General features: G+C 49.1%; 1 protein-coding gene across 8 annotated transcripts in view; it reads right to left on the reverse strand.

Annotated features, from left to right (window-relative positions):
• The window catches only part of Tox2 (TOX high mobility group box family member 2), a 116,594-nt gene that overhangs the window by 5,603 nt on the left and 86,052 nt on the right, over window positions 1–24,939 (reverse strand). For all 8 annotated transcript variants that reach the window (XM_055602407.1, XM_055602412.1, XM_055602411.1 and 5 more), the window contains exons 4-5: window positions 4,443–4,682; window positions 1,578–1,805 (exon numbers count right to left, since the gene is read on the reverse strand). In XM_055602407.1, coding sequence (XP_055458382.1) covers window positions 1,578–1,805; window positions 4,443–4,682 — 468 coding nt within the window. The remainder of the gene's footprint in view (window positions 1–1,577; window positions 1,806–4,442; window positions 4,683–24,939) is intronic.

Here is a 24,939-nt window from a genome sequence, read left to right on the forward strand (position 1 = left end):
GCAGCAGCAGCAGCAGCAGCAGCAGCAGCAGCAGCAGCAGCAGCAGCACACAGCATTCAAGGCCAACAGCAAAGTCCCCACCAGAGAGCTCTTCCTAGGGATAAGACCCTGGCCTGTCAGACAAGTGAGACCAGCAATGCGGGAGGATTACTCTCCCCTGGAGCAGCTCCCAGGGGGCTAACAAGGCTGGGGTTCACTGAGCACCCCAGCTCAGATGGGTTATCAAAGACAAGGGGTCTTTGCTGGCTCCAGAGCTCCAGTCACCCACAGTGGGAATTCTCTGACACTGTCTTCTGCCTTCCACTGTCTCATGTCTCTACTTCTTAACCACAGGTCTTAGACTACCTGCCCTGGACAAGTTCACAAAGCCTCTACATTCCTGAATAGGAAAAGGACGCACTCACTCACATCTGTGACCCATGTCTCGCCCCCAGCTTGCTACTGTTCTCTGCGTCCCAAGCCTGTGGGCAGCATCTCTAATCCCCATTGCACAAGTCAGAGTCCCAAGAAGGAGCCCTGACCACAGCCTCCACTTTCCGATCTGCCTCTTCCCAGCCTCTGATCTCTTCTGCCAGGCGAGGACCTGGTCTACCTGCCTGCATGCAACCGAACTGATTCCCTCTGTGTAAACGCTTCAGTGGTTCCCTCTATTTCCATGGCAAGGAGCTCACTCCTGTCCCGACCCTGAAGGCCTGCGTGGCCCCTGCCCAACTCTCCCACTATGTAAGCCATCACCATCAGCATTTGATGTGCTTGCCAGTCCCTTTCTGGCCTTTGTCAGCACATGGCCCCAGCCCAAGGCTCCCCTCCTGTGGAGCTCACCCTTGAGCCTCCCCTTGCAGACCTAAAGGAGCCCATCCCAGGCCTGCATCCTTTCCTCTCCTTTGCCCCTCCATGCAGCCCCATGGCCCATGGAACCACTGTAGTTTTACACTTACTCATCTGCTTAGTGGGTTCCTATTTTTATGCCAACATCCCAGTCGGCTTTCCCGGAACGGATCCTGATGCCAGGCTTACAAAGAGGACCCTAGTGAGTCACTCAGCCTCCTGTTGCCTCCCTCTCTTCCTACCAAATGAGGCAAGGGATGGTGATTCCTGGGGGGGGGGGGTGTAAGGATGCAATGAGGTGATAGAGGGAGGGGTCTCCATGGTGCCGAGCCTGTGCATGCTCCAAGCATGTAGATAGGGCAAGCAGGGACTCCAAGTGGCTAGGTAGTCGTCCAGTCTGAGGTGAGCAGCTGGTAACACATTTCCAGCCGGATGAGCCGCCTCTGCTCCCTTCCCCCTGGAGGCCCTCAGAGAGACAATGTGGCCGGCATCGCAGAAAGGCCAGAGTTGAAGGGATCGTTAGATATGGGTGGAGATGCTCCCTCGTTTGTGGATGGGGAAGCAGGGGCTCAGTGAAGGCAGTGGTGAACAGTACTGGAGGTCACCAGGGATGGAAGGAACCCTGTCTCCCAGCTTACAGGCAGGAAAACAAAGCAGAAAGCCTCTAGTCCCAAAGGATAAGCCTGACATCACACCGCTGGTTCCAGGGCCCAAAGTCAGGGACGATTCAGAAGAAGACCAAGGCTCACCTGTTTCTGTTCTTCTCCCAGGCTGTCCCACATGGAGGCCACTATTTTAGACACATCCCCAAAGGTGGCGCTGGGATTCTGCCCCTTGATGGCGGCCTGAGTGTCTCTGAAGAATAAAGCGTAGGCTGACACGGGCTTCTGAGGCTCATTAGGGTCCTTCTTCTTCTTCTTCTTTGGGTTCTTGGCCTTTTTGCCTGGGTCTGCTGAGGGTCTCTTCTCTCCTGAGACCTGCCAGGTGAGAGGAGCCAGTAAACCACAGAAGTCAAGGGCCTCCCGTACAGAGTGACCCTAGCTAACCTTGGGCCAAACTAGGCTTTCTCAGCAGGTTACTTCAGACCAGTCCTGTTCTCTCCCAGGCAGCGACAGGCCTGGCCCATCAGGGGTTCAGATCCAGGCAGCTTGGCCTAAATTGTCATGCTCTTGGAAAAGGGTAGCAACAGACACAGACAGACATACATGAACACTTGAACAAAGACAACAAACAGACAGATGCATACATATGTAGAGATGTAGATGGAAATAGGCACAGGCATTCAGATGTAGAGGTACAATTAGATAGGCACAGACAAGCATAACAGCACACAGCTACACACAGAGACACAGGTCTCCGGGTCACGGGGATCCAGAGGCATACACGGACAGAAAGACAGACCGTAGACACTCATGCAACACTGGGTGGCAGCCTGAGGGGTAGGTTTAACTGTTTAAGGAGAGCCAGCATGTGCGTCCTTTGAGAGAATCTTGACAGTTCCCAGGACTGCTGATCTAAGAATTTGAACTTGCTGTTGAAGCCGGTCAGTGACCGGGACAGCAATAAAATCGGTACTCTGGGACTTTCCACCTTTCCCTATGGACAGAAACCGTTTGTCTTTCTATCACTTCAAAACTTAAACAATCCTTTTTCTGCTTTTCTATCTTCACAGACTTTCCAAGTCTCCTGGTCAACAACGGATAATCAAGCCAACAGAGGCCCAAAGCCAGGCACATCCAGTACATGCCAGTAATTGTACTTAGGAGGCTGAGGCAGGAGGACTGAGGGATTAAGGCCAGTGTGGGTACCATAAAGAGACCCTGACTCCCAAAAAGAAAATGGGAAACCAAGGGTGCACTCTCCTAGACAAGGAAGTAGCCTTATGTGCACCTGTTAGACCCTTTGCATCTGCAAGAATAGGAAGGCCCAGCTGCTGGGCCCTGTTTCCAGGGTCTAACTCCATGTTTTTCTCTTCCTCATCACTGTCATAAATAATATCCAACTAATGCCTCTGATTTTAAAGGATAGGCCACCTTCACTGCACTTTAGCTGTGATTCTAGACAATGACTCTGCCCCTGGGACCCTTTGATGCTGGGAAGTGGGGATGGTAACATGGCTGCCATCCTGTCAGAGGACCCACCTGAACACACTCCGAATTCCTGGTCCCAGACACACTTGACTTAGGAGTTCCAGGATGGGGAGAGGTTGGGATGCTTTTCGCAGACCCCGGTCGTTCTTTATGGGGGACTCTTAGGCTAACCTTTAAACTACGGCCTGGATCTTATAGCGATGCCAGTGCTTCTGTGTGCCGACAAGATGGAGGCAGCATGAGCAACTGATGGCTAGTCCTGGGGCAGTGAAGCGACTCAGACCTCATGTCTGAGAGGCGGGGAATCTAGCAGGGCCTGTGGCAGCACTGGCTCTGACCTAGGAGTCCCTGGGGGGGGGGGGGGCTGACTCTCCAGGCTTTCATCCCGTCAACCCTTGGTGAGGCCTTGGCAAGGTGAAGACTGAAAATTGGTCTCTCTCCCTCTCCCTCCACCCCCTCTGTGTGTATGTGTGTGTGTGCACACTTGAGCATGGAAAACAGTAAGCAGTTCAGTTCAAGAATGGTACTAAGGTATTGTCTACGTTATTTTGTTTGTTTGTTTGTTTTTTGAGCCAAGGTCTCCTATAGGCCTGGAGTCCCGGTCAGCTAGGCTGACTGACCAGCAAGCCCCAGGGATCCTGCTGTCTCTGCCTCCCTAGTGCTAGGTCTCAGGTCCTCCTGCCTGCATAGCAAATACTTCACCGTCCTCCATCCCGAAGGCATGTGGCTTAGTTGGTAGAGGCTGTTGGATGTGACACTGCAGTGGTTAAGGGGACATATGCCAGTCTGCATTGCAGCCACCTGGGTATAAATCCTGGCTGAGCAGCACTGATATGTTAATTAAGTACTCCATGTCTCAGGTTCCCCATCTGCCAAATGAAGACAGCGAATATTGCCTGCCATGCTGGACTGTTGTCTATGCGTTATACAGAAGTTAGAGGAGTGGTGTTTGTTTGTTTGTTTGTTTGTTTGTTTTGTGAGACAGGATCTTACATGACTCAGGCTAGCCTTTCTATGGACTTAAAACTGACCTTGAAGTCCAGATGCCCCTGCTTCTGCCTCCCGAGTACTGAGATTTCGGGCATGCAGCACTACATCTAGTTTATGAGGTGTGGGGATTGAACACAGAGCTTTGCTGTGTGTCAGGGAAACACTATCAAGTCAGCTGTATGAAGTGTTTCTTAACTAAAAAAATAGAACAGAGACCATCCCTGGAGATGGAGGCGAGGCTTGGCAGTAGAACACTTGCCTGGCAAGAGCAAGGATTTAGGTTAAGTCCTGAGCAATGTGTGGAAACAAAGGAAGGCAAAACAGGGGAGAGGAAAAGAGGAAGGTAGAAGGAGGAGGTGAGGGAGAGGGCCTAGTAGACTCAGCAGCCACAGCCTGATGTCCCAAGGGCCGAGGTGCCATCCCTCTGACCAGAGGTCCACATGTTTTTCAGCAAAGGACTATATGATGACCATGACCTGGCAGAGCCCCTTCTCCACCGAGGCCCTCGATGCCACACCCTTCCATCTCACGTACCTTGAAATGGGCGTCTGACTCCTCTTCCTGTGTGGAACTTGATGGAGAAGGGGTTGCCGACTTGCTCCCCGGGGGTGATGGGGAGCTGTGGGTGATGCCACTCCTGATGCCCATCTGGGAGATGAGCTGGGACTGGCTGAGGGCACTCATGTGGCTGGCCAGCATGGCCGGGCGGCCCAGCAGGGGCCCTGGCCGGCCTGAGTCATAGGCAGCTACCTCCGAGTGGACCATCTCTTGGATCTGAGGGAGGACAGGGTGATTGTGTTAGAAGGCTTGGCCTTGCCAAATGCCCACACTTGCCTCTCAGGCTCAGAGAGGGACATGTCATGTGGGTGAGAGGTGGCAAGTGGCCGTTTCCACAACGGGATGTGCTTTCCACCAGGATCCCCATAGGAAAATTTCAAGGTGGTGCTCCAGTCTCCCCTGACCTCTGCATGATGCAGAGCACCTGCAAAGCCCCTAAGGCCCTTTGAAGTTTGCTTTTCTGTTGGCATCCTCCCTGGGTGGGCGAGATGGTCAGCATGCTGCCCATACAGGAGCTTGGTCCACCTGTGATGGGTCATCTCATGATGCAAGCTCCGTGCCAAACACAGCTCTGTCTTGTTTGCTGTGCACAGCAAAGAGTGCAGATGCTGGAGGCCCACTTTTGAATCCTGGCTCAGTCCCTTGCCAGGTGGCTGACCTCACTGGGCCTCAGCTTCCCCATCTGTAAAATGTGTAATCAAACCACCCTCCAGGATTTAGGACCAAATGTACCTAGCGTAAAGTAAGCCCCAGATCATGTAAGTCTGTTTAATACATTAAATGAATAAATCTCTTGATGTTTTTAGCATTTTCCCCCTATAGGTCAGTCATTTTCTTACTAACTTTGTTTCTCTTTTTCTCCTTAGTGGTTATTTTTGAAATACAAGGTAACTAATCATTGCACATGAGCATTCTCACACTGAACACATAATTAGAACAGTGTGTACCCTTGACCCAAACAAACACAGTATAAACACATTTTATCCAGGCTTATGTTAACATTCTTCGAATTATTTTTATTTCCTCTGCATCTATTGTTCATTCCGTCTGATTTCTAATGTTAAATGCCTGCATGTCCTCAACTTCTTCAATAAGCAAGTGAGTAGACTTTATTTTGTGGAGTTTAAAAACGTCTCTTTGAAAGACCCAGATCTCACTAGGCATGATGGCACATGCCTGTAATCCCAGAATAACATGAACTACATAGTTAGAGTCTGTCACAAACAAACAAATAAACAAACAAAATCTCAAGTTGATCCCCTCTCCTCTGTTCTCTATTTAATATCTAATTTCATTTTTGTTAACCCTTCCTTCTGGCATATAAAGATTATTGTTGATTCACCCTCAAATTCGAGTTATATTTCAAAATCCCTTTGTTTTATTGTTGATAACGTTTAGGGGCCCGGGGCAGTGGCTCGTTGGGTAAAGCGCATGTTGTGTGAGCACTGGGAATGCTGTTCAGATCTCTAGCATGCATGTAAAAGGAGGGGGCGTCTTCACCTACAAACCCAGCACTGGGCTGGGAGGCTGGAGGTGGGGGAAGGCTTGCAGGGAAGAGGAAGTGGAGACAGTTGGATCCTGGGGTCTCAGCTAGAACTGCAAGACCCAGATTCAGTGACAGACCCTCACCTTAAAAATGAGAGCAGGGATGGGGGGATGGCCCAGGGGTTAAGCCTGAGGGTGAAGAGCTCGCGCCAGGCGAGGGTGGCGGCCCGCTGGAATTCCAGCCTTGCCGGCAGAGACGGAATCTGCTGGGCAGCAAGACTAGCCATGTCCTGGGTTTGACTGAGACCTTTCCCTAATGGATAGAATGGAAGAACAGTGGAGGATAATCCCTGCCAGAAAATTCAGACCTTCACACGAACATGTGCACATGCACACTCACACACAAGTGCCCACATACATGTAAACACGCCTCTGTGTGTGTGTGTGTGTGCACGCTCACGCATGCACAAATGGAAAAAGAACAAAAAGTGAAAGTGGTAGTAGAGAGTCCTGATGCTGGCCTCTGGCTCCACACACTCACTATGTGTGGCTGCCTTCACACACACACACACACACACACACACACACACACACACACACATCCTGCAATTAAAAACACTAATTTAGCCCAGTGGTGGTGGCGGTGAAGGTGGCAGCGGTGGCAGCCCAGGCCTTCAATCCCACACTCAGGAAGTAGAGGCAGGCAGATCGAGGCCAGCCTGGTCTACAGAATGAGTTTCAGGACAGCCGAAGCTACACACAGAGAATCCTTATTTCTAAAAACCAAACAACAACAACAATTTAATGCTAAAAATTTCCTCTGAGTATTTCCTATAGATTTTTCTGTGCAAGAACTTTTATTTTTGATTTATTTCATGTGCATATGGGTGTTTTGCCTGCATTCATGTCTGCGCAGCACTTTCGTGTCTGGTGACCTCAGAGGTCAAAAGGGGGCACCAGATCCCCTGGGACTGGAGTTATGGATGGTTGTGAGTCACCATGTGAGTGCTGGGAACTGAAATCGAGTCCTCTGGGAGAGCAGTAAGTGCTCTTAACTGTGGAGCCATCTCTCCAGCCCCCACCTCCAATACTGTGTAAGGCCTTTTATATTTAGGTGTTCCATTCTTTAATTTTTTCTTTGACAAAAGAGTTTTAAAGAAGATGCCAGCAATTTCTAAGTGGCTGATTTTGCTTCTTTTTTGCTTTATCTTGAGTTCCTTGCCACAGCAGTGGTGAATGTCCACACAGTGTGCCATTTTGTACTTCTGGGAATTTGTGAAGGTCTTTTTTGGAACCAAAATATAATTAAATCCGATGTACTCCCAGGTAAATGGTGGGTTGTGGTGATGATGTAGTAGGTACCGTTTACCCCTAGCATTGGTTGTACTGCTCAGATGCTCTTTTTTTTAAAGATATATTTATTTATTATGTATACAGTATTCTGCCTGCATGTATGCCTGCATGCCAGAAGAGGATACCAGATCTCATTATAGATGGCTTGCTGAGACTTGAACTCAGGACCTCTGGAAGAGCAGCAAGTGCTCTTAACCTCTGAGCCACCTCTCCAGCTCCTCAGATGCTCTTCTTAAATTTGGTTCTCTAATCTCACATGAGCTTGTCTAGGCCAGGGCTTTTAAAACTTTTTTTTCCCCTACTTGTGACCCCTTTATCATCCAAGAAACTTGTACATGGCCCTGGGTATACAGCAGAATAAAACAGGCAAATCAGACACTTACTGCTGGAGAAACTGTGGAGGAAGTTATCTGAAGACAAGTTTTTGTTACACGTTAAGAGGAAGGCAAATGTGCCTACTGATGAAGCGGATCGGATTGCTTGTTTATGTTTACACAAAGAATTAAATCTTGGCTGAACTCTGGTATGCAGGACGAAGAACATCTTTAACATTTTCCAGAGCTGATCGACATTTCGAGTTTTATAATCATGGATGCTGAAACACTGCCTTGCATAAATGCATAGCACAGAATGCCAGAAGTACATTTAGCACTATTTCAGACACGGTTGGAAATCCTGTCCTAACCCTAAGCCAAAATTCACTGAACAAGTTCTCATGAAACACGCCAGCAACTCAAATAGCAATTAAAAAAAAAAAATCAAACATTCTTAAAAAAATAGAATCCAAAGAAAGATGTATTAATTTAATACCTAAATGCTGACAAAGACGGTGGGAAAATATTAAGTCTTAGTTTTCCACAATGAAACCATGATGTTAAAAACATTTTTGTATGTATGTATATATGCGTGGGTATATATATGTGTGAGTGTGTGTCAGGGTGTGTGTGTGTGTGTGTGTGTGTGTGTGTGTCTGTGTGCACGCGCCTATGGAGATTGGAGGACTACCCTTGAAGGAAGGGGACTTTTATCTGCTGAGCCATCTCTCCAGCCCACTGTGCTTATTGTTTCTGAGATTTTCGAAACTTTTACGTATGTGGCTGTACTGCTTTCACGTACGCCTGTGCGCCACTCGTGTTCAGTGCCCCTGGAGACCCAGAAGGGCATCAGATAAAGCAATTCTCCTGTTAAAAGTTCAACTCAGCAACTTCCCGAATCCTTCCTGAACTGTGACCTCCTGTCCACTATCGTTCATGCCGTGCGTCGTAGTTATTTTTGTTACAGCTTTTTTCACATTAAGCAACTTACCACATGCTTGCTCTGTCTGGTATAGAACCATCTAGATCTGGGTCAAGGGTTCAGGCAGGAGCAACTTCACCTGGAAGGAACATCTGAAAATATCTACAGAGACATCCTCCATTCTCACCACTGGGGCATGCTCCTGTTCCCCAGGGAGCTGTAGCAACCCACGATGTTAAAGTCTCTACAGTAAGGAGGATGGCTGCCCTCCACCCTTGACCCCCGAAGACTTGTGTGGGTTGAGGCGAGCTGCTCTGCTCTCCACCAAGGGGTGGGGAGTGGGGGGTGGGGGTGAGGGGTGGGGTGGGGGAGGATGCTTTCTCTGAGGAAAATCTCAGCTGTGCTCTTTACTCTCAGGTTGTTTGGAAGAGTGTTTTAACGGAACATCTTTTTGCTATTCTTATGGTCAGGCCACATGAGTCCTAGAATTGTATTTTTGGAGTATGCTGATGCTTCCCTTAGGACAGAGCCATGTCTTGCAAACTTTTGCATGTCAAACTAAAATAATGTGGGCTTGGGGTTGAGAGTGTAGCTCAGGGGTAGAGTGCCTGCCCTGCATGTGTGAGGTCCTGGGTTCGATTCCTAGAACTGGGAGAAAAAGTAATTTCGACAATGAATGTTCAATCTGTCATACAAAACAAATCTCAGTGGCTGTTGAATGTGCTGTCTTGACCTCAGCTGTGAAACGGAGAAAACTGAACTAAAGCCACCATCCCTCCTGTGTTCCCGTCAGTTCTCCAGAACAGCTGGTGTGATCTGGTTTTCTTCAGGTATGCAGATGTGACGTCATTCAGCACGGAGATGTCCCGGGATACTCTTATCTTCATGAGGGCTGCTCCTTATTCACAAAAGCATTTTTGCTCCAATGAAAGTTTCTGTCTTCCACCCTACTCTGTCGGCTGCAGTCATGGTGTCCTGACTGTTCTCTTCTCATCCTGCATCAGTTCAGATGGACGCCATGCAAACAGCATGTGGGAGAATGCTGTTCTGCGACCCCGTTCTCAATAGAGTGTGTGATCCATATCAGAACGTTAAATCAGAAACCTGAAGAATCGGCTTAACAAGCGAACTCTTTTAGAGTGCGGAAAAGTTTTATGTTCAAGTCTCTGAACTTCTCCCCCCCTTTTACCACCAAAGTGTACATGCCATTTCTTCCTGTGGTTTTGTTTGTTTTTCTTTTAGGCAGGGTCTTACTGTACAGCACAGGTGACTTCAAACTCTCTGTCCTCCCTCCTCTGCCTCTGCTGGGATTATAGGCATGCAGCAGCACAATGCCCAGCTTGTAAGTTTTAAACAAGAAATCGACATGGTTTTCTCCAGGGCAAACTGGATGGAGCTTGTTAAGGCACGCTAGCTTCCCACCTACCTGTGGCAGAATTCTTCAACCCCGCATTCCTGACTTTCTGATTTATTATCTTGCTGATATTTGACAAACTGGAAGGCATTTAAGTTTATTACTATTATTTTTATGTTTTGCAAATGCCCCAATGGGAAACATTCAAAGTCTGATCACTAGTGAGGCAGAACATCGTTTGTAAGTCAGCTAGGCCAGCTGGGTAGGGAATAGTGGGCGTGGACAGTCACGGAGTTCAGCTCTTAAGAAGGATGGGATGTGGCACAAAGTCATGGGTTCGATCCCCAGCACCTCATAAACTGGGATTAATGGTGCTTGTCTGTAAGCTCAGCATTTGGGAGGTGGTGGCAGGAGGATCAGAAGTTCGAGGGCACCCTTAGCTATGTGTGGAGTTCAAAGGCAGCCTGGGTTAGAAACTCACAAACAAACCCAAACCTAAAAAAAAAAAAAAAAAAACCAACACAACTCAGTTGTAGCAAACAAGTTCCCAATTCCCAGCATATCACAGTTGCGCACCTCCTGTAACCTAGCAATTCTGACCCTTTCACACACGAGGACATGTGCACTGCAGGAAAAATTGTGAAAGAATCTGACACAGACAAATGAATGTTCTATTGCCTTTCTGCTGGGCCTTGTCCCCTGGACCTCTTAGGTTATCTGACTCAATCTGAATGTCACCTCTGAATTTGACTAGACTATCAATTCTACAATTTGTAAAGTGTGTGTGTGTGTGTGTGTGTGTGTGTGTAACATTATTGCAACTGATTTTTTTTTTCAAATCATTAAAGATTGTATTATGGTAAAATAAGTAATTTTTTTGGTAACAATTTTATTGTTGTTGTGCTTGTGTGGGCTACATGTGGATGCATACACCATCGTGTGCATGAGGAGATCAAAGGACAGCTCTGTGAAGTCAGGTCCTGGGGGCCACACCCAGGTTGCCAGGCTTTCTCTACAGGCACCTTTACCATCTGAGTCATCTCACCTGCACCTACACAACCACTTGTAGGCATACAGATCGGTGTTTTTAGGTCATAATGCCCCCCTCACTACACCCATCAACAGAATTATCTTCACCGCCGCACCTATTAAATCGCAACGTCTGTCTCGCACAGTCCCTGGAAACCACAATTCTGCTTTCTTTGTATGTGGTGCATGTGTGTGCGGGATGTATGTACACATGGAAACGAGGACGCTGGTGCCTCAAGGCCAGAGGAGGGCCTCGGACATCCTGCTCTGTTGCTCGACACCCATTTCCTTGAGATGGTGCTTCTCACTGAGCCTGGAGCTAGGCCGACTGGCAGCAAGCCTCAGTGACTAGCCTGTCTCTGCTACTGACTGGCCTATCTCTGCAACTCACAGCACGCAGACACACCCTGCGCATGGCTGGGGATTTGAACTCAGGTCCTCAAGCTTGTGCATTATGGAACCATTCCCCCAGCCCCTTTGATTATACTTTCTATAGTTAGGTACCGCCCATCAGTGAAATGACTGTCTTATTTCACTTACCATAATGGCCTCAAGATTTATACACATTGTAGCATGAGTCAGGATTTTTTTTTCTTTTTTTAAGGCTGAATATAAAAATACCACATTTTGCTATTTATTTTTGTTAATGGGTGTTTGAAAGATTTTTTTTTTTTTTTAAAGATCCAAATTGCAATACCAACAATGGATGAGAGTCAGGTGGAAGACACCTGACTCTTGACCATAAAAACACAAATAAAAATTTCTGGTAGGGATATAATTGACCCCACACTATAGAAAAGATAATTCCAATCATCATATTCAATTGCTCTATGATATCAACCAGTTTTCTTGTTCTTAGTAAATTTATTTCAACATCCCTGATTGCTTAAGTGTGTGTCTATTTTTTTTCAGATTCTCCTCTGAACTAAGCGTAATACCTTACCAGCTTCCTCATTAATAATCGGTTAAACACAATTTTAATAAGTTTGCATGTTATACTTGTGTGAGAGTCTTTGTGTTGCCTTTAGAACATTATACAATAAAGATGATGCAGAATTTTAAGTTCCAGAAAGACTGGGTCCGTTTTAAAGGCTTAAGAGCCGAGGAAAGTGAAAACAGCCTATTCACCTAATGAAACTCTGCCACACCCTCCGGTGTGGGCGAATGAAGAAGAGTAAGCCAGGAGCGGGTAGGGCTTGGGAGGACAGGCCCGTCCCTTGAAATCCACAGGTAGCATGTGCACCATTGCTCTGATGTGCTTACAGTGGGGGAACAGAGACAGCGGAGTGGAGGTGACTTCTGAGGAAGAGAGACGAGGAGGAGCTGAACTGGCTCCCGAAGCATTTATTCTCTCAAAGGCAGGGCTGAGGCAGGAGGCTGGCCAGAGCGGCTTGTCAAAGCAGAACTCAAGGCGGATGGGTTCTGGGAGCCTGGGTTGCAGAAGTGGCTGGCATCTCCATGGCTTAATCGGCCATGTTCCATATCATAAAAGATTTCACACAAGGTGACATCAGAGACTGGGCCCTTTATTTCCAGGCTAGCTCCTGACTCTGCGTTCAGCCACCCGACTGGCATGCCCCTTCCCAGAAACACATAAGACTGAGTGTGTAGGAAGGGAAACCTTATGTCTCCCTAAGTCTTGCCCTAGTTTAACCAAAAACAGCACATGGCATTTCTGCAGTTACTCAAGCCACAGACATGAGCTCTGGCCTCCATCTCCCCCTTGCCTGGCCCTGGCTACACCAAGCACTGTTGACCCTTCTTCCACGGTGAGTTCGAAATCTCTCATGGGCTTCTCCTTCCCAGTCACCCTTCTAAGATGCATATGCCAGGACCTTCTGCCCTTTACTCTCACTTTAAAACTGCTCATCTCACTGGGCACGGTGGCGCCCTTAACCTTGGCACTTGGGAAGCAGAAGCAGGCTGATTTCGGAGTCGGAAGTCAGTCTGGTGGTCTAATGAGTTCCAGGCCAGCCAGGGCTACCCAGGGAGACCCTGCCTCAAAACAAAGAAGCAAACAAGTTTTCATTTGCCTTGTGTTCTCCTTAGGTCGACCTAAATCGTCGAATGATCCGATAGTGATAATGTCGTGGTGTACATGTCAGGGTACGGACAGAGAGACTAGAGGACAACTTCAGGGGTCACATCTCAGATGCTGTCCCTCTTGTATACAGAGACAGGCTTTCTCAGTGGCTAACGAGGCTCGGCTGGCCAGGATCCACCTGTCCCCAGCACTAAGACTACAAGCACACATCACTACTATACCCCAGCTCCAGCTTTTTTTTTCTCTCTTTTAGTACGTGTTCTGGGAATAGAAATTTGGTCCTCACGCTAGCAAGGCAAGCACTGCAGCAACTGAGCCATCATCCAGCCTCCACAATGACTTTTTAAACTTTAAAAGTTTTTTTTTTTTTTTTTGAGATAAAAAAAAAAAAAGTCCTGTGATCTACGTCCATGAAGGCAATATTCTTAACGTTACTGATACTTCATAGATTCCTTTGAGTGGAGCGTTTTCTATTTCTTCAAATGAGTGACATTTTCTACCACCACTTATTTGACTGTCGATTTTAGTCTTCTCTGAGCCTCCCGTTAAGCACATGCTGAATCCTTAGGCTCCTTTCATCCTCGCCTGTGTGTTGAGTTTAAAGTTCAGAAGAAGCCCCTGAGCTGTTGGCCTTTGCTTATTGGTCACTGCTGTGTTGTTCAGTGGTTTCACTACGTTTCAAAATCCAAGAGTGGCTTGGTTTATCTGAACACACTCTCTCCTGCTTCTGAATTTTCTGTCATGTGGACACTTTGCAAGGAAGAATCCCACTGACTCCCATCTTCCCGTCCTCAGAAGTCGTCCTAGAGATTTCCACAATCATTCAAGGGTTTCCCTCACATTCTTAAAAAGACTTTGTGGTGCACTTGGAAACACACACACACACACACACACACACACACACACACACACGAAAGCAAACGGCACATCTGGATGCCTTCTGGGAGGGTGTGGAGCTCACTGTGGAGCTGGTGCCTGTTGTGCCCACAGCTTTGTCCACAAACACTGGCAGGGCTGGCAGGGCTTCTGTGTGGGCATGGATCCAGTGCTAAGCACTAGAGATGAGAGCCCTGAAGGTCTCACAGTCAGGCAGGGGCACAGGTCTTTCCATGGGGACAGTATGTAGATACAAACCTACATCCCGGGCTTTCCAGGTCACTTTCTGAACTCTATCCCAGCTCCTCCCCCAAATGAAAAAGATATGCCCGATTAGAAGTCTGTCACTTGAGGCTGTCTAGGTCAGGGTCTCTGCAGTGGTCAGAAGTGAGCCCTTGTCTCACGCTAATGTCCTCCTGTGCTTGAGGACACTGGCACCCGTCTCATTAGTTAGAGAAGTGTTGCTGGCCAAAGGGAACTACCCAGCAAACCTCACCGTGGCTTGACTGATGCAGAACTCCCTGGGGTCATGAAGGCTTCTCTCTAGCTAGAAGCTTTCCTCTGTCATAGACCTTCCTGAACGCCACTCCTCACCCAAAGCAGTCCCTACCCCTCCTCTGCTTCCCCTCTCCCAGATCCTTCTCTTGGTGGCTGTGTGCAGACCTTTACCAAGGGGAGGGCTCAGTGGGCACAACCTTGCTGAGGGATGCACAGACACAGCACAAACTGCCCTTCTGCTCGCACAAGCCAACACACAGCCAGCCGGGAGCCACAAGCCCAGGCAGACGGGCAGGAGGGAGGTGGCAGCTTCACAAACATAATTAACTTAATAGATTCCCAGGGTTGCCGAATGCTGGGAGCTTTTCACACATGCCCAGCTGCTGCCTTCATGGAGGGCGTTAGGCACTGAGAGCAACCCCATGGGGGACAATGAGAAATCACACCTCTTCTCAGCTTCTGCCAAATCACAGAACTGAATCCCAGTCCTGCCTCCTCAGAGGTAAACCAAAGGACTGAGCCGTCCTTTTTTTTTTTTTCACGTAAGCTACAGACATTCCTTCCTGTTATGTTCTATCATGTAAGCCCTTCCTGGGTGCAAGTGAGCCCTAAAGTTCCTTAAGTTCTGAGCCTCTTCAGAAACCAAAGCAGGGCTAGAAGCCACTGGCCAGCATTTTATTCATGATCCTTTGACAGTGTCAAGTATCAACAGACATTGGCACCTTTGTCTACGGAGTGGGGTTAACCATCAGTACTGTGCTGTGTCTACTATTCCATCAGTGAGCACTCACTGTGTGTGTGGCCCCCACAGGCATGTATGCAGCATCTATGTGCAGGAACTATATACAGAGAGCGGTGCCGGAGGCCTGTGACTAACTCTTCGGTGCACACACGTTCTCCTCTCGATGTCTATGAAACCTGGGGTGGTGGAGCACTGTGCTCAGGTGACCGTCTCAGAATCCCACCACTAGGAAATAGGGCACATCAGAACTCCACCTGCCTGCTGCCCGGGATCCTCTGTCTGTGTGCATGGAAACCCCAGCAACTATGACGGGGGGACAGAGGGACCGTGAGCCTGCCCTTCCGGGTAGGGAGCTTCGTGGATCCAAACGAGGTTCTACGTAGCAAATTGTAGAATATGTGACCCAGACATTTCCCTCTAAGATGAGGCTCTGGGAGTAGGGGAGCGTAGCCAAAAGGGAGTCTTCCCTCATGATATACATAGCAGTATGAAGCTCGGCCCCAGGCCTGGAATGCCACAAATAGCCATCTTTTTCTTTCTTTTTTAGCCAGGAGATGGCAAGGTCCTGTGAATGGTCACATAGTAAATATTTTAGGCTTCAAGGGCCAGATGGGGTCTGTTCTAACTGCCTAACTGAGCTGCTGTAGCAGAAAGGCAGCTACAGGCAACAGGCAAATGAATGGCTGGGGCTGTGTGCCAGTAAAGGTTTATTCACAAGAAAGACTTAAGGGCCTTTGGCCCATGGCTATATGCTGTTAGCCTCCTTATTAACTGGACGCCACTGATGAAAATAACAGCGGTGTCTCTGTCCACCCTTCACTTAGCAGTCCCCACTTGCCTGGCAGCAGCCTGCTCATCACTGAATTCTCACTAGTCCTGGAAGGGGAGTTTGTTTTACCCTATATTTTACAGATGTGGCAGTGCAGCACAGAATGGATTGTCGTTGTTCAAGGTCACTGTTCAGGGTGCTGAGATTCACATCAGTGTCTGGGTGGCTCCCAGGCCTGTGCTTTTAGCTGTAACCTTCCGTCCATCCTCCTGCTCCACCTCACGTCAGAGCAAACACCTACTAGGAACTCTCTCTGGGCTGAGCCTTGCCCTGGCCGCCGCTGGGGTCTAGTTCTGAACTCAGGCTACAGCCTCTCTTGGAAACAGAACCAGGCTGGCCCTTGTAGGGAAGGCTTTGGCATGTGGTCAAGGCTACTCTGAGACCTTGAAACTCTGTTCCCCTGTTGCGGGGCAAGCTGGCTTCTAGAAGCTCACACCTACTTTTCTCTAGGAATCGTCTCTGCCGATGGCTGCTACATGGCCTGACTGCATCCCTCCCCACGGGTGCTTGTATAAAGCCAAGCGGGGTTCAGTGCTCCTGTCTCCTGGATTAGTCCGCTTCCAGGAGGGCCTGACTGCCCACAGTCCCCTGCCAGTCAAGGTCTCCTCGGCTTAACCCCATCTACCAGGACACGAGTGCTGTGTGGAGTGACATACTCACCGGTACCCAGCATTTTTAGATGTTGATATATTGGGGTGGGGCCATCTTTTGGCCTACCATCCCGTGGAGTCAGTGCCACAAAATGTCACGATTAAAGTCACAAGTCACCCATATTACCTTTCCCAGGTGTTTGAAAATCATCCCCTTTTAAAATTCGTGCGCACACACACACACACACACACACACACACACACACACACACACACACACACACACACACCTAGCACCAGAATAAAAGACCCAATAGCAAGCCTTCCCCAGTGCCTGCCCCTTGCCGGCAAGCGTCGTTGGCAAGATTTCTAATAAACTTTCATGCTTGGCGGGAGATCCTTTGCAGGCTGACAAATTCGTCCTGAAATGTAGATGTCTTGTTCAGAGTTATTACTTCAGTGCACAGGTGCCCAGCTGCTATTGTAAAACCAGCAAGCATTTAATTGAAACAAACGACTATAATAATAGTACATTATCCCTGCAGGCCAAGCACCATCGTAGTTTTAATTATTGAGTTAAGAGTCTCACTAATTTATCCTTTAAAGCAACAGCCCATTCCCAGTTAGACTGATCATCTTGTTATGAATATGAAGGCCCAGCAGGGAGGATGTGAATCGAAAGCCATTTGTCCCCTTCAGGGCTGTTTTTGTCTTTGAAGAAAGGTTTGCAAACAGGCAGCTGAGCCTCTTGGCAGGCTTCGCTGGGGATAGGAGGTTCCTGTTGAGGTTGGAATGAGGACCTGGTCCTCGAGGTCCTTCCTTTGGGATGCAGGCCTCCCTACAGAGCTAGTGCCGTGCCAGCTCTGTAAGGAACCAAGAGCCAACATTTTTAAGCTACGGTTTCCACCATAGCTTTAAATCCCAATGCCTGGTACCTCCCTGGTCTCCTTCCTTACTGCTCTCCTCCCTCTCACTCCCCGCCCCCCATTACTGCTCCTCAGATATTCAAGTGGACTCTTGCTTCAGGACCTGTGTAGAACTGAGTGCATTTCTGCCCCTCTCTGTGGGGGGAGGGGGAGCATTCATTGACATTTTTGGTTGTTGTAACTGGACAGCAGAAGCTTAGAATAGAGAACGGCCACCTCCAAAGTCATTCGCTGGGTGTGGGCAGCTCCGTTCCTGAGCCTCTGTATGCAATGTTCTTCCCGGTGGGGAGGAGTGCTCTGCCTGCATACGCCCTCACTCCCAAGACTTGGTCCAAGCCTCAACTTCCCTAGGAGGCTTCCCCAGGAAGCAACATAGTGCTGCAACCTCTGGCCCCGACGCACACTGGAGAGTGGACAGAAAGTCCCAGCCCCTTGGGCCTGCTAAGAGCGCGTGGCTTACTTTTTAGTGTTGTTGTTGCCCCCGTGTAAACTGCACTAGGGAAAGACCTTTGCTTTCTTCCCCGACTACCAGCCAGCACCTAGCAGCGTGTGAAGGTCAGTGAGGACCCAGAATGTTCTCTAGAGGTACATGCCTGACGACGGTCCTGGTTTTTTCTGTCTGTTCACATTTGTCACACCCAGAGTGCTTGTCCCAACCCTGTTGTTACCATCAACTGCTATTTTTAGGATCTGGCAGCTCTTTGGCAATGAGCTGTTGCATGTATGACAGTCATCACGTCTATGTGTATCATTCCAGCTGCATCAGGCACTTCGTGGGACCATCAGGGAGTTACGGTGACGAGCGCCGGTGACACCTGCCTCATGATCCTAACCCCACACCCTGCTCCGTACACCCTGGGAGGTTGTAAGGTGGGGTGTCAAAGCCAGACTATGGGGTCAGCAGGGGCCTGCACTGAGTGGTGGACGGTGAGAGTGAGGAGCAGGGGTGGGGTAAGGGAGAGCCAGAGGGTCAGGCAGGACAGGACGGGTGGGCTCCAAATGTCATACCTGAGTCTGAGGAACTGCAAGTGTCCTGTAGACTGGCTGCTAAGAGCAAGTGGCAATGGTGAGGTGAGCTGACCTTCCGAGACTCAGCCAGATGGGGGTGGGTCTGAGAGCCAGCAGGGAGAGAAGCAGAGAGGGCAAAAAAAAAAAGGGCACGAGGGGGTGGCACAAAGGACAATGGAAGTGTGTCACAGAAGAGCAGAAAAGGGAGTTTCTGGAAGGAGGGAGAGGCTAGCCTGTCAGGCCTGAGAAAGATGGCACGTACCAATGGGTTTGAGAAAGCAGAGACTACCAGGGCCCCTAACCAGGGCAGCTTTATAGCCATGGGGAGGCAGAGGCCAAGTGAATGGGAGGAAAGATGTCACCACAGCCAGCATGGTCCATTGTGTGTGTGTGTGTGGGGGGGGGCTTCTGGAAGTTGTCAAAGGTTGACTGACTTTCCATTAAGGTACTAAAGGGGAGTGGGGAGGGGGCACTGTGACCTTGACCCTCCCAGCTGTGTTTTCATGCGCATTCTCAGGCAGTCCTTTTAATGACCCCAGACCCAACGCTGCTGTGGCTTAAGCATGGCAGATGAGCAAAGGCACCTCACTCAGGCATATGAGGTCCGCTGTTCCCTGTATGTGGCCTGTATGAGGCAGAACGAGGCTCTGAACCTGGGACTTACGTCAGCTCTTCTCAGTACTGAGAGCAGCGGGGCTGGCGTGGGCTAACTGGCCTGACCATGTCTCCTTGCCCGTGATTACAGTGCTGTCCCCAAGGCATGTGTCTTCTCTTTACACTCCAGGAAGCCGGCATAGTTACCTGTCTTGCTTTGATTAATCGGTGTGACTTATCTTTCTGTGTCTTCGAAGAAATGGGAGGGAACAGTCAGTGACTATCCACCTCAGAACTTCTGTGATCACAGAAGATGTATGAGTGTGTGTGTGAGCATGTGAGTATGTGTGTGTGAGAGAAAGAGAGAAGGAGAGAGACATTTCAAGAGGCTCAGGATCTGTGAGGACTCTCTTGTTCTCTGGAGGTCACAGCAAGAATAAAGCTGGAGGACTCAAACAAACAGATCACCAAGGAATAGAACTTCATCCTATGGGCACAGGGAATCCTGGGAGGTGTGTGAGCCAAGGATGTGTGCTCAGCTTAGTAAATGAAAGGGAGGGTCAGGGGGCTCTCAGGGCAGACTCGATGGACAGGGACGAGCCAAGGAGGTGGAATCAGCTGCTCTTGGCCATGGGTGGTGGTGGTGGGGACCGATAATAAAAAACGACCTGTCTACGCTAGACCCTTAGATGTTCCTAATCTTGAGAGCTTGCACATGTTTAATCCCAGGACTCAGGAGGCAGAGTCAGGCAGATCTCTGGGTACAAGGCTAGCCTGGTCTACAGAGTGAGTTACAGGACAGCCAAAGGTACACAGAAAAACCCTGTTTCAAAAGAATGAAAAAATTTTAATTACTTTATTATTTTGCACATATGGGTGTTTTGTCTGCATATATGTCTGTGCACCCTGTGCATGGAAAACCCACAGAGGCCAGAAGAGGGTGCAGAATAGGATACTGGCTCTCCAGAGACTGTGAGCTACCATGTGGGTGCTGGGGATTGAACTCGAGTCCTCTGGAAGAGCAGCCAGTGCTCTTAACTGCAGAGCCATTGCTCCAGCGTCCTCCTTAGATTTTAAGGCTCTGCTCAAATACTCTTGCCTCTAGGAAGCCCTGACTCTACCACCTAAACTTGGTCTTCATGGTCCCTCTCATGTACACTGTCATGCCTGGCAGGAACTGCACTTGTCACATTTGTCATCACACCTTCACTTGAGTGTTTGCATGCATGCTCAGATATGAATGGGGACATCAAGCTGGACTGTGCCCTTGACTTGCCTCTCCCTGGTAGTTCCTCAGTGAACGTGTGCCTCCTCACCATTGGTTCCTCTGGCAGCGATGCCTTGCTCATTCCACGTACCTAGCCATTGACCCACATCAGCCAGCAGTGTCCTCTGACTTCATGTGTCTGGGCTCCCTCAATTAGGGGTAGAGATGGGACCAGATCTGTAGTTAGGAAGGTTCTGCTGGCTACCCCACGGGCATGAATGGGAGCAGGAAACACTGAGGCAGAAGGCCAGTTTAAAGGCAGCTGTACCTGCTGGTCCCTGTAAGAGATGTCTGAGCTAGGGTGCAGGATACCAAAGCAGGGAGGGAACCAAGGAGCGGGTCTTCAGAGCTTGGTGGTGCGCTCAGGGTAGGCCCTGCCCTACTCAGTGCTCCCTGGCAGAGGCGAGACCCTAACACGAGAAGGGAGCTGAGGGGAAGGCCAGAGTTATCCATCCCCTCCACCTCCACGCTCCACGCTGAACAGTCTACATTCTAAATTAGCATGTGCGCTAATTAAAACCATCTTTCCAGAGAATTTATTACCGGGTATTCTGAGCTAATTATAAATTCTCTGTGGCTGATCCCAAGCAGTCTGCTAATGCAGTGTTGAAATCTCTTTGGCCACCCTTGTTTAAATTATTCATCAGGCCCCGGCAACAGTTGTGAACTGTAATTTAAACAGTCAGCTCATGAATATTCAATCAACACAACAAACAGTGCCATGTTTTACTGCCTTGCCGCTCAATATTTTGTATCCTCGCCTGTGTTTACGTGTTTTTATGAACTCTCGAGGAAGGAGGAGTGCTCTGCCTGGTTAAGCTGCGTCTGAAGTGCTGGGAGTGGGGAAGGCAGAAGGGAGGGCAGTTCTGAATGCCTCTCTCAGAAAAGAGGTCCAGGGATGTAGCTTAAGTGGCTTCCAAAGAGGGTAGAAGGAGGCCCAGGCTGACAGAGGGTAAAGACTGTCCTGAGACACATAGTGGCACAGATAGGACTCGATATCCTGGGGTGATTCCTGCTGCCTAATTGGCCATAAATTAATTAGCAAAGAATATCTGGGGAGAGCTGGCCTGTGGGACAATGCCCGGAAGACAGGTGAAGGGTATTACTTGTTTCCAGCCTCCATGGTCAGTGACCAGATGTTGCCAGGTCTTGTGCTGCCACTCAAGGCAACAGGCTATCTGCAGTCCTTCAAAACCTGAGTCCCCACGCCTCCATTGCCATGTGTCTTCTCCCATCACATGCTTTCGGGCCTCCCAAGCCAGGAACACCTTGCATGCCTCCCCAGGTGGCTCCTCTCCTCGTTTATCCTCATGTCTTCTTCAAGGCTTCCCAAGTGCTCGGCTGCCTTCCCTGTAAAGTGGGATTATCTAGATGGTTGGGTAAGAATTTAAAACAGTACAGATGACATGGTGTGGTGAACAGGAAGAAATCCCTAGACCCTTTGGCTTTCTTGGTCAACTCCACCAACCTTACTAACTAGTTACCTGGCAAGGACTATGAAAGGTGCCTGCCTTCTAGCTTGCTACCCATTCAGATTTGTTAGAAACTGCTATGACGCATGCCCCTGTACTGGGCACTGTGGCAACAAACAAGAGATACTTGCTTCCTGATCTCAGGGTACCCACAATTCCATAAGGAAGACCAAAGCCACACAAGACCCATTTGTAAGTACATTGTCCTTTAGATAGTGCTAAGTGCCATGGAAGAAAATAAGGAGGGAAGATGAGTAAGAAGAATCAGGCAGGGGTGGGATGCAATTTTGGAAAGGGTGGCCAGACAAGGCCTTGTGTAGAAAGGAACATCTGGGTTCCCTCTAAGATGTGAGAGAGGTGTGGGGACAGGCATGCAGACAGTGAGGAAGAAGGCTGCAAGCAAAAGGAACAGAGAAGCAAAGAGCCTGCAGTCAGGTCCACACTGGCGTAGGAAGGAAGCCTTGAGGCAGGTGATGGCCCACAGGGGAAGTGGAAGGGGCAGGGGAACTGCCAGGCCTCAAGCCATGGAGATTTACACACTCAAGAGAGATGATCGGAGATAAAAACACGGAAGTTATCTGTAATGGAAATTTTAGTTTCTTTGTAAACACAGTTATGCTATGTAAATATGTTTTTGTTTTCATCATAAGTAATGGGATTTTAGTTGGGCTATAGTTTGTCATAGCTGTTAATTGTCTTGTGCAGGGCATGGTTTTTGCCAGCTGGTAACATCCATCCATGTGCCTTGTATGTGCAGCATCGACAGAGGTGTGGTCTAGGACTCTGTGGGAATATAAATTTGGGAGCCCAGAAAGAAAAGGTGTGTTGTGGTGTGTGGCAATGGCGTGTGACAAGTAGCAGTTTAAAGGGACCAGAGATGGATGGGTGTGGGTTGTGTCAGTCTGTAGCACACAGAAGGAGAGAAACGAACTGGGACGCATGGTTTGGAGGACACTGCTGGCTGCGTTTGCTGTTGACAGAGACTGGTATATCCCCTAAGGACCCATCAGCCCTAAACAGCCAATGTAAAGGGCTCTCTGCCTCCTCTCCCCATTAACCTTCTCTACTCTATGTGGGACTGGGAGATTGGAAGGGAGGTAGAGGCCTAAATATCCCACATAAAGTAGTCTAAAAACAAGCGATACAGCTATCAGCAAACGTAGGACATTCGAAGGCAGAACCCCAGAGGACAGCTCACGATGTGCCCAAGTGCAGGAGAGGGAGGATGGGCCCACGGTCTGAGCCTGGGGCCTCCTGGACTTGGAGTGGACCCCACAGACAGTGACAAGAGAAGCCGAGGCAAACAGAAGAGCATGAGAGCATGCACGGCCTGGAAGCTAATGAGGCGTTTGAGCCGGGAGGAGGAAGTAATTAACTGTGTCAAAGGCTGGTGAGTGGACAAGTGGAATGAAGGCTAAGAACCAGCTGCAGAGCTCAGTAACAGGGGACCATCGAAAACCAGGACAAGGGTGGTTTCAGGGGTGACTTGAATGAAGGTCAAGGAAGATGGGGCACAGAATTTGAGAAGAGGAAAGCCAGACAGCTACTGCAAGGAGTTTTGAAGTCTAAAGCCCCTGACCCCTTCCCACACGTGCAGACCTGAAATGGTAAGTTGGGCTGGCCATAGAGCCCAGTGGTAGAGTATTTCTTTAGTGTGGGCAAGATGTTAGCATCATCTATGGCCTCTATCAACTCCAGTTATGGCAACCAACCAACCAACCAACTAAACAAACAAAACAACAACAAAAACAACTCTAAGTCAGACCTGGTGGTATAAGCCTATAATCCCAGAAAGGAAGATGAGGTAGGAGTTTTGCAAGTTTAAGACCAGCCTGGGAAACTTGGCCAGATTCTGTCTCAAATTAGAAATAGAAAGTAGAGTAGACCTCAGTGGTGGAACACTGCAAGCTAGCTCTGTAAGGATTAAAAATGTCTGCAGGGCTGGTGAGATGGCTCAGTGGGTAAAGGTACTTGCCACCAAGCCTGACAGTCTAAGTTCAAGTCCCAGGTCCCCTTCTCTGATTTCCACATATGTGCTATGAAATGTACACACACACACACACACACACACACACTACATACCCCAAGTAAAAAAAAAAATCTGCAATCATTGCCAGATGGGGATACACACTGCCCCAGTGAGGAGTTGCGGAGGCAGCAGAAACTCTCACAGCCCTTTCCAGATGAGGCCAGCATCTCACCTCCAGCTGCTAGGCGTGCTGCTGGCTAGTTGGGCTCAAGCTACCTCTTCTCTAGAGAATACCTCTCAGCCAACACGTGTTGCTGACTTCAAGGTTACTGGGCCCCCAGCTGGCATTACTCAGCCATGCTGGCATTCAGTAAGAACACATGACCCTCTGCCTAAGATGGGATAGACTCCATGGCGTCACTGTGCTTCAGACCTCCATGTGTGTAGGTCAAGGTACAGCTTGACTGCAGCTGAAAAGGACTTCTTCTCTTGACCCTATCCCCCTCGTCCCAGGACTCCAGTCTCTAAAGCTGATCTCATGTCTTCTATGGCACCCCCCTGGGGCTCACGCAGAAACAGGTCGGAAATGATGAAAGTGTCAAAGTCACAGGCTGAGAACGAAGCTCAGCGAGCAGAGTGCCTGCTGTGCAAGCGTGAGGACCCAAGTTTGAATCCCCAGAACCCATATAAAGCAGATGTGATGGTCCATGTCTGTAATCTCAGTGCTGCTATGACAAGAAAGGAGGCAGAGAAGGGACTATCCTCAGAAGCTTGCGGGCCAGCTGGCCTGGTGTCTGCACTGGCAAACAACAGGTGGAGGGCAAGGACGGACACCTGTGACTGTTCTCTGATCTCTGTATGCAGCCTGTGGCACACACACACCAGCCTCTCCCACCATTTACATATAAATATTTGTTTAAGTTCATAAGGGAATGTCCAACAATGGAACGCTATGCATCCTACTAAAAAGGGGGCACTGTGGTGGCTTGAATGAGAATGACCCCTATTGGCTTATATAGTTGGATGCTTATTCTCCAGGGGAGTGGAACTGTTTGAGAAGGATTAGGAGGTGTGCCTTGCTGGAGGAGGGGTGTCACTGGAGGTGGGTTTTGAGGTTTCAAAAGCCCGTACCAGGCCCAGTCTCTGTTTCTGTTTCTCTCTCTTTGTTGGTCTCTCTCCTCTCTGTGTGTGTCTCTGTGTC

The sequence above is a fragment of the Psammomys obesus genome, unplaced genomic scaffold (genome assembly GCF_907164565.1).
Source record: "Psammomys obesus unplaced genomic scaffold, mPsaObe1.curated_primary_1811, whole genome shotgun sequence".
In the NCBI taxonomy this organism is placed as follows: domain Eukaryota; kingdom Metazoa; phylum Chordata; class Mammalia; order Rodentia; family Muridae; genus Psammomys; species Psammomys obesus.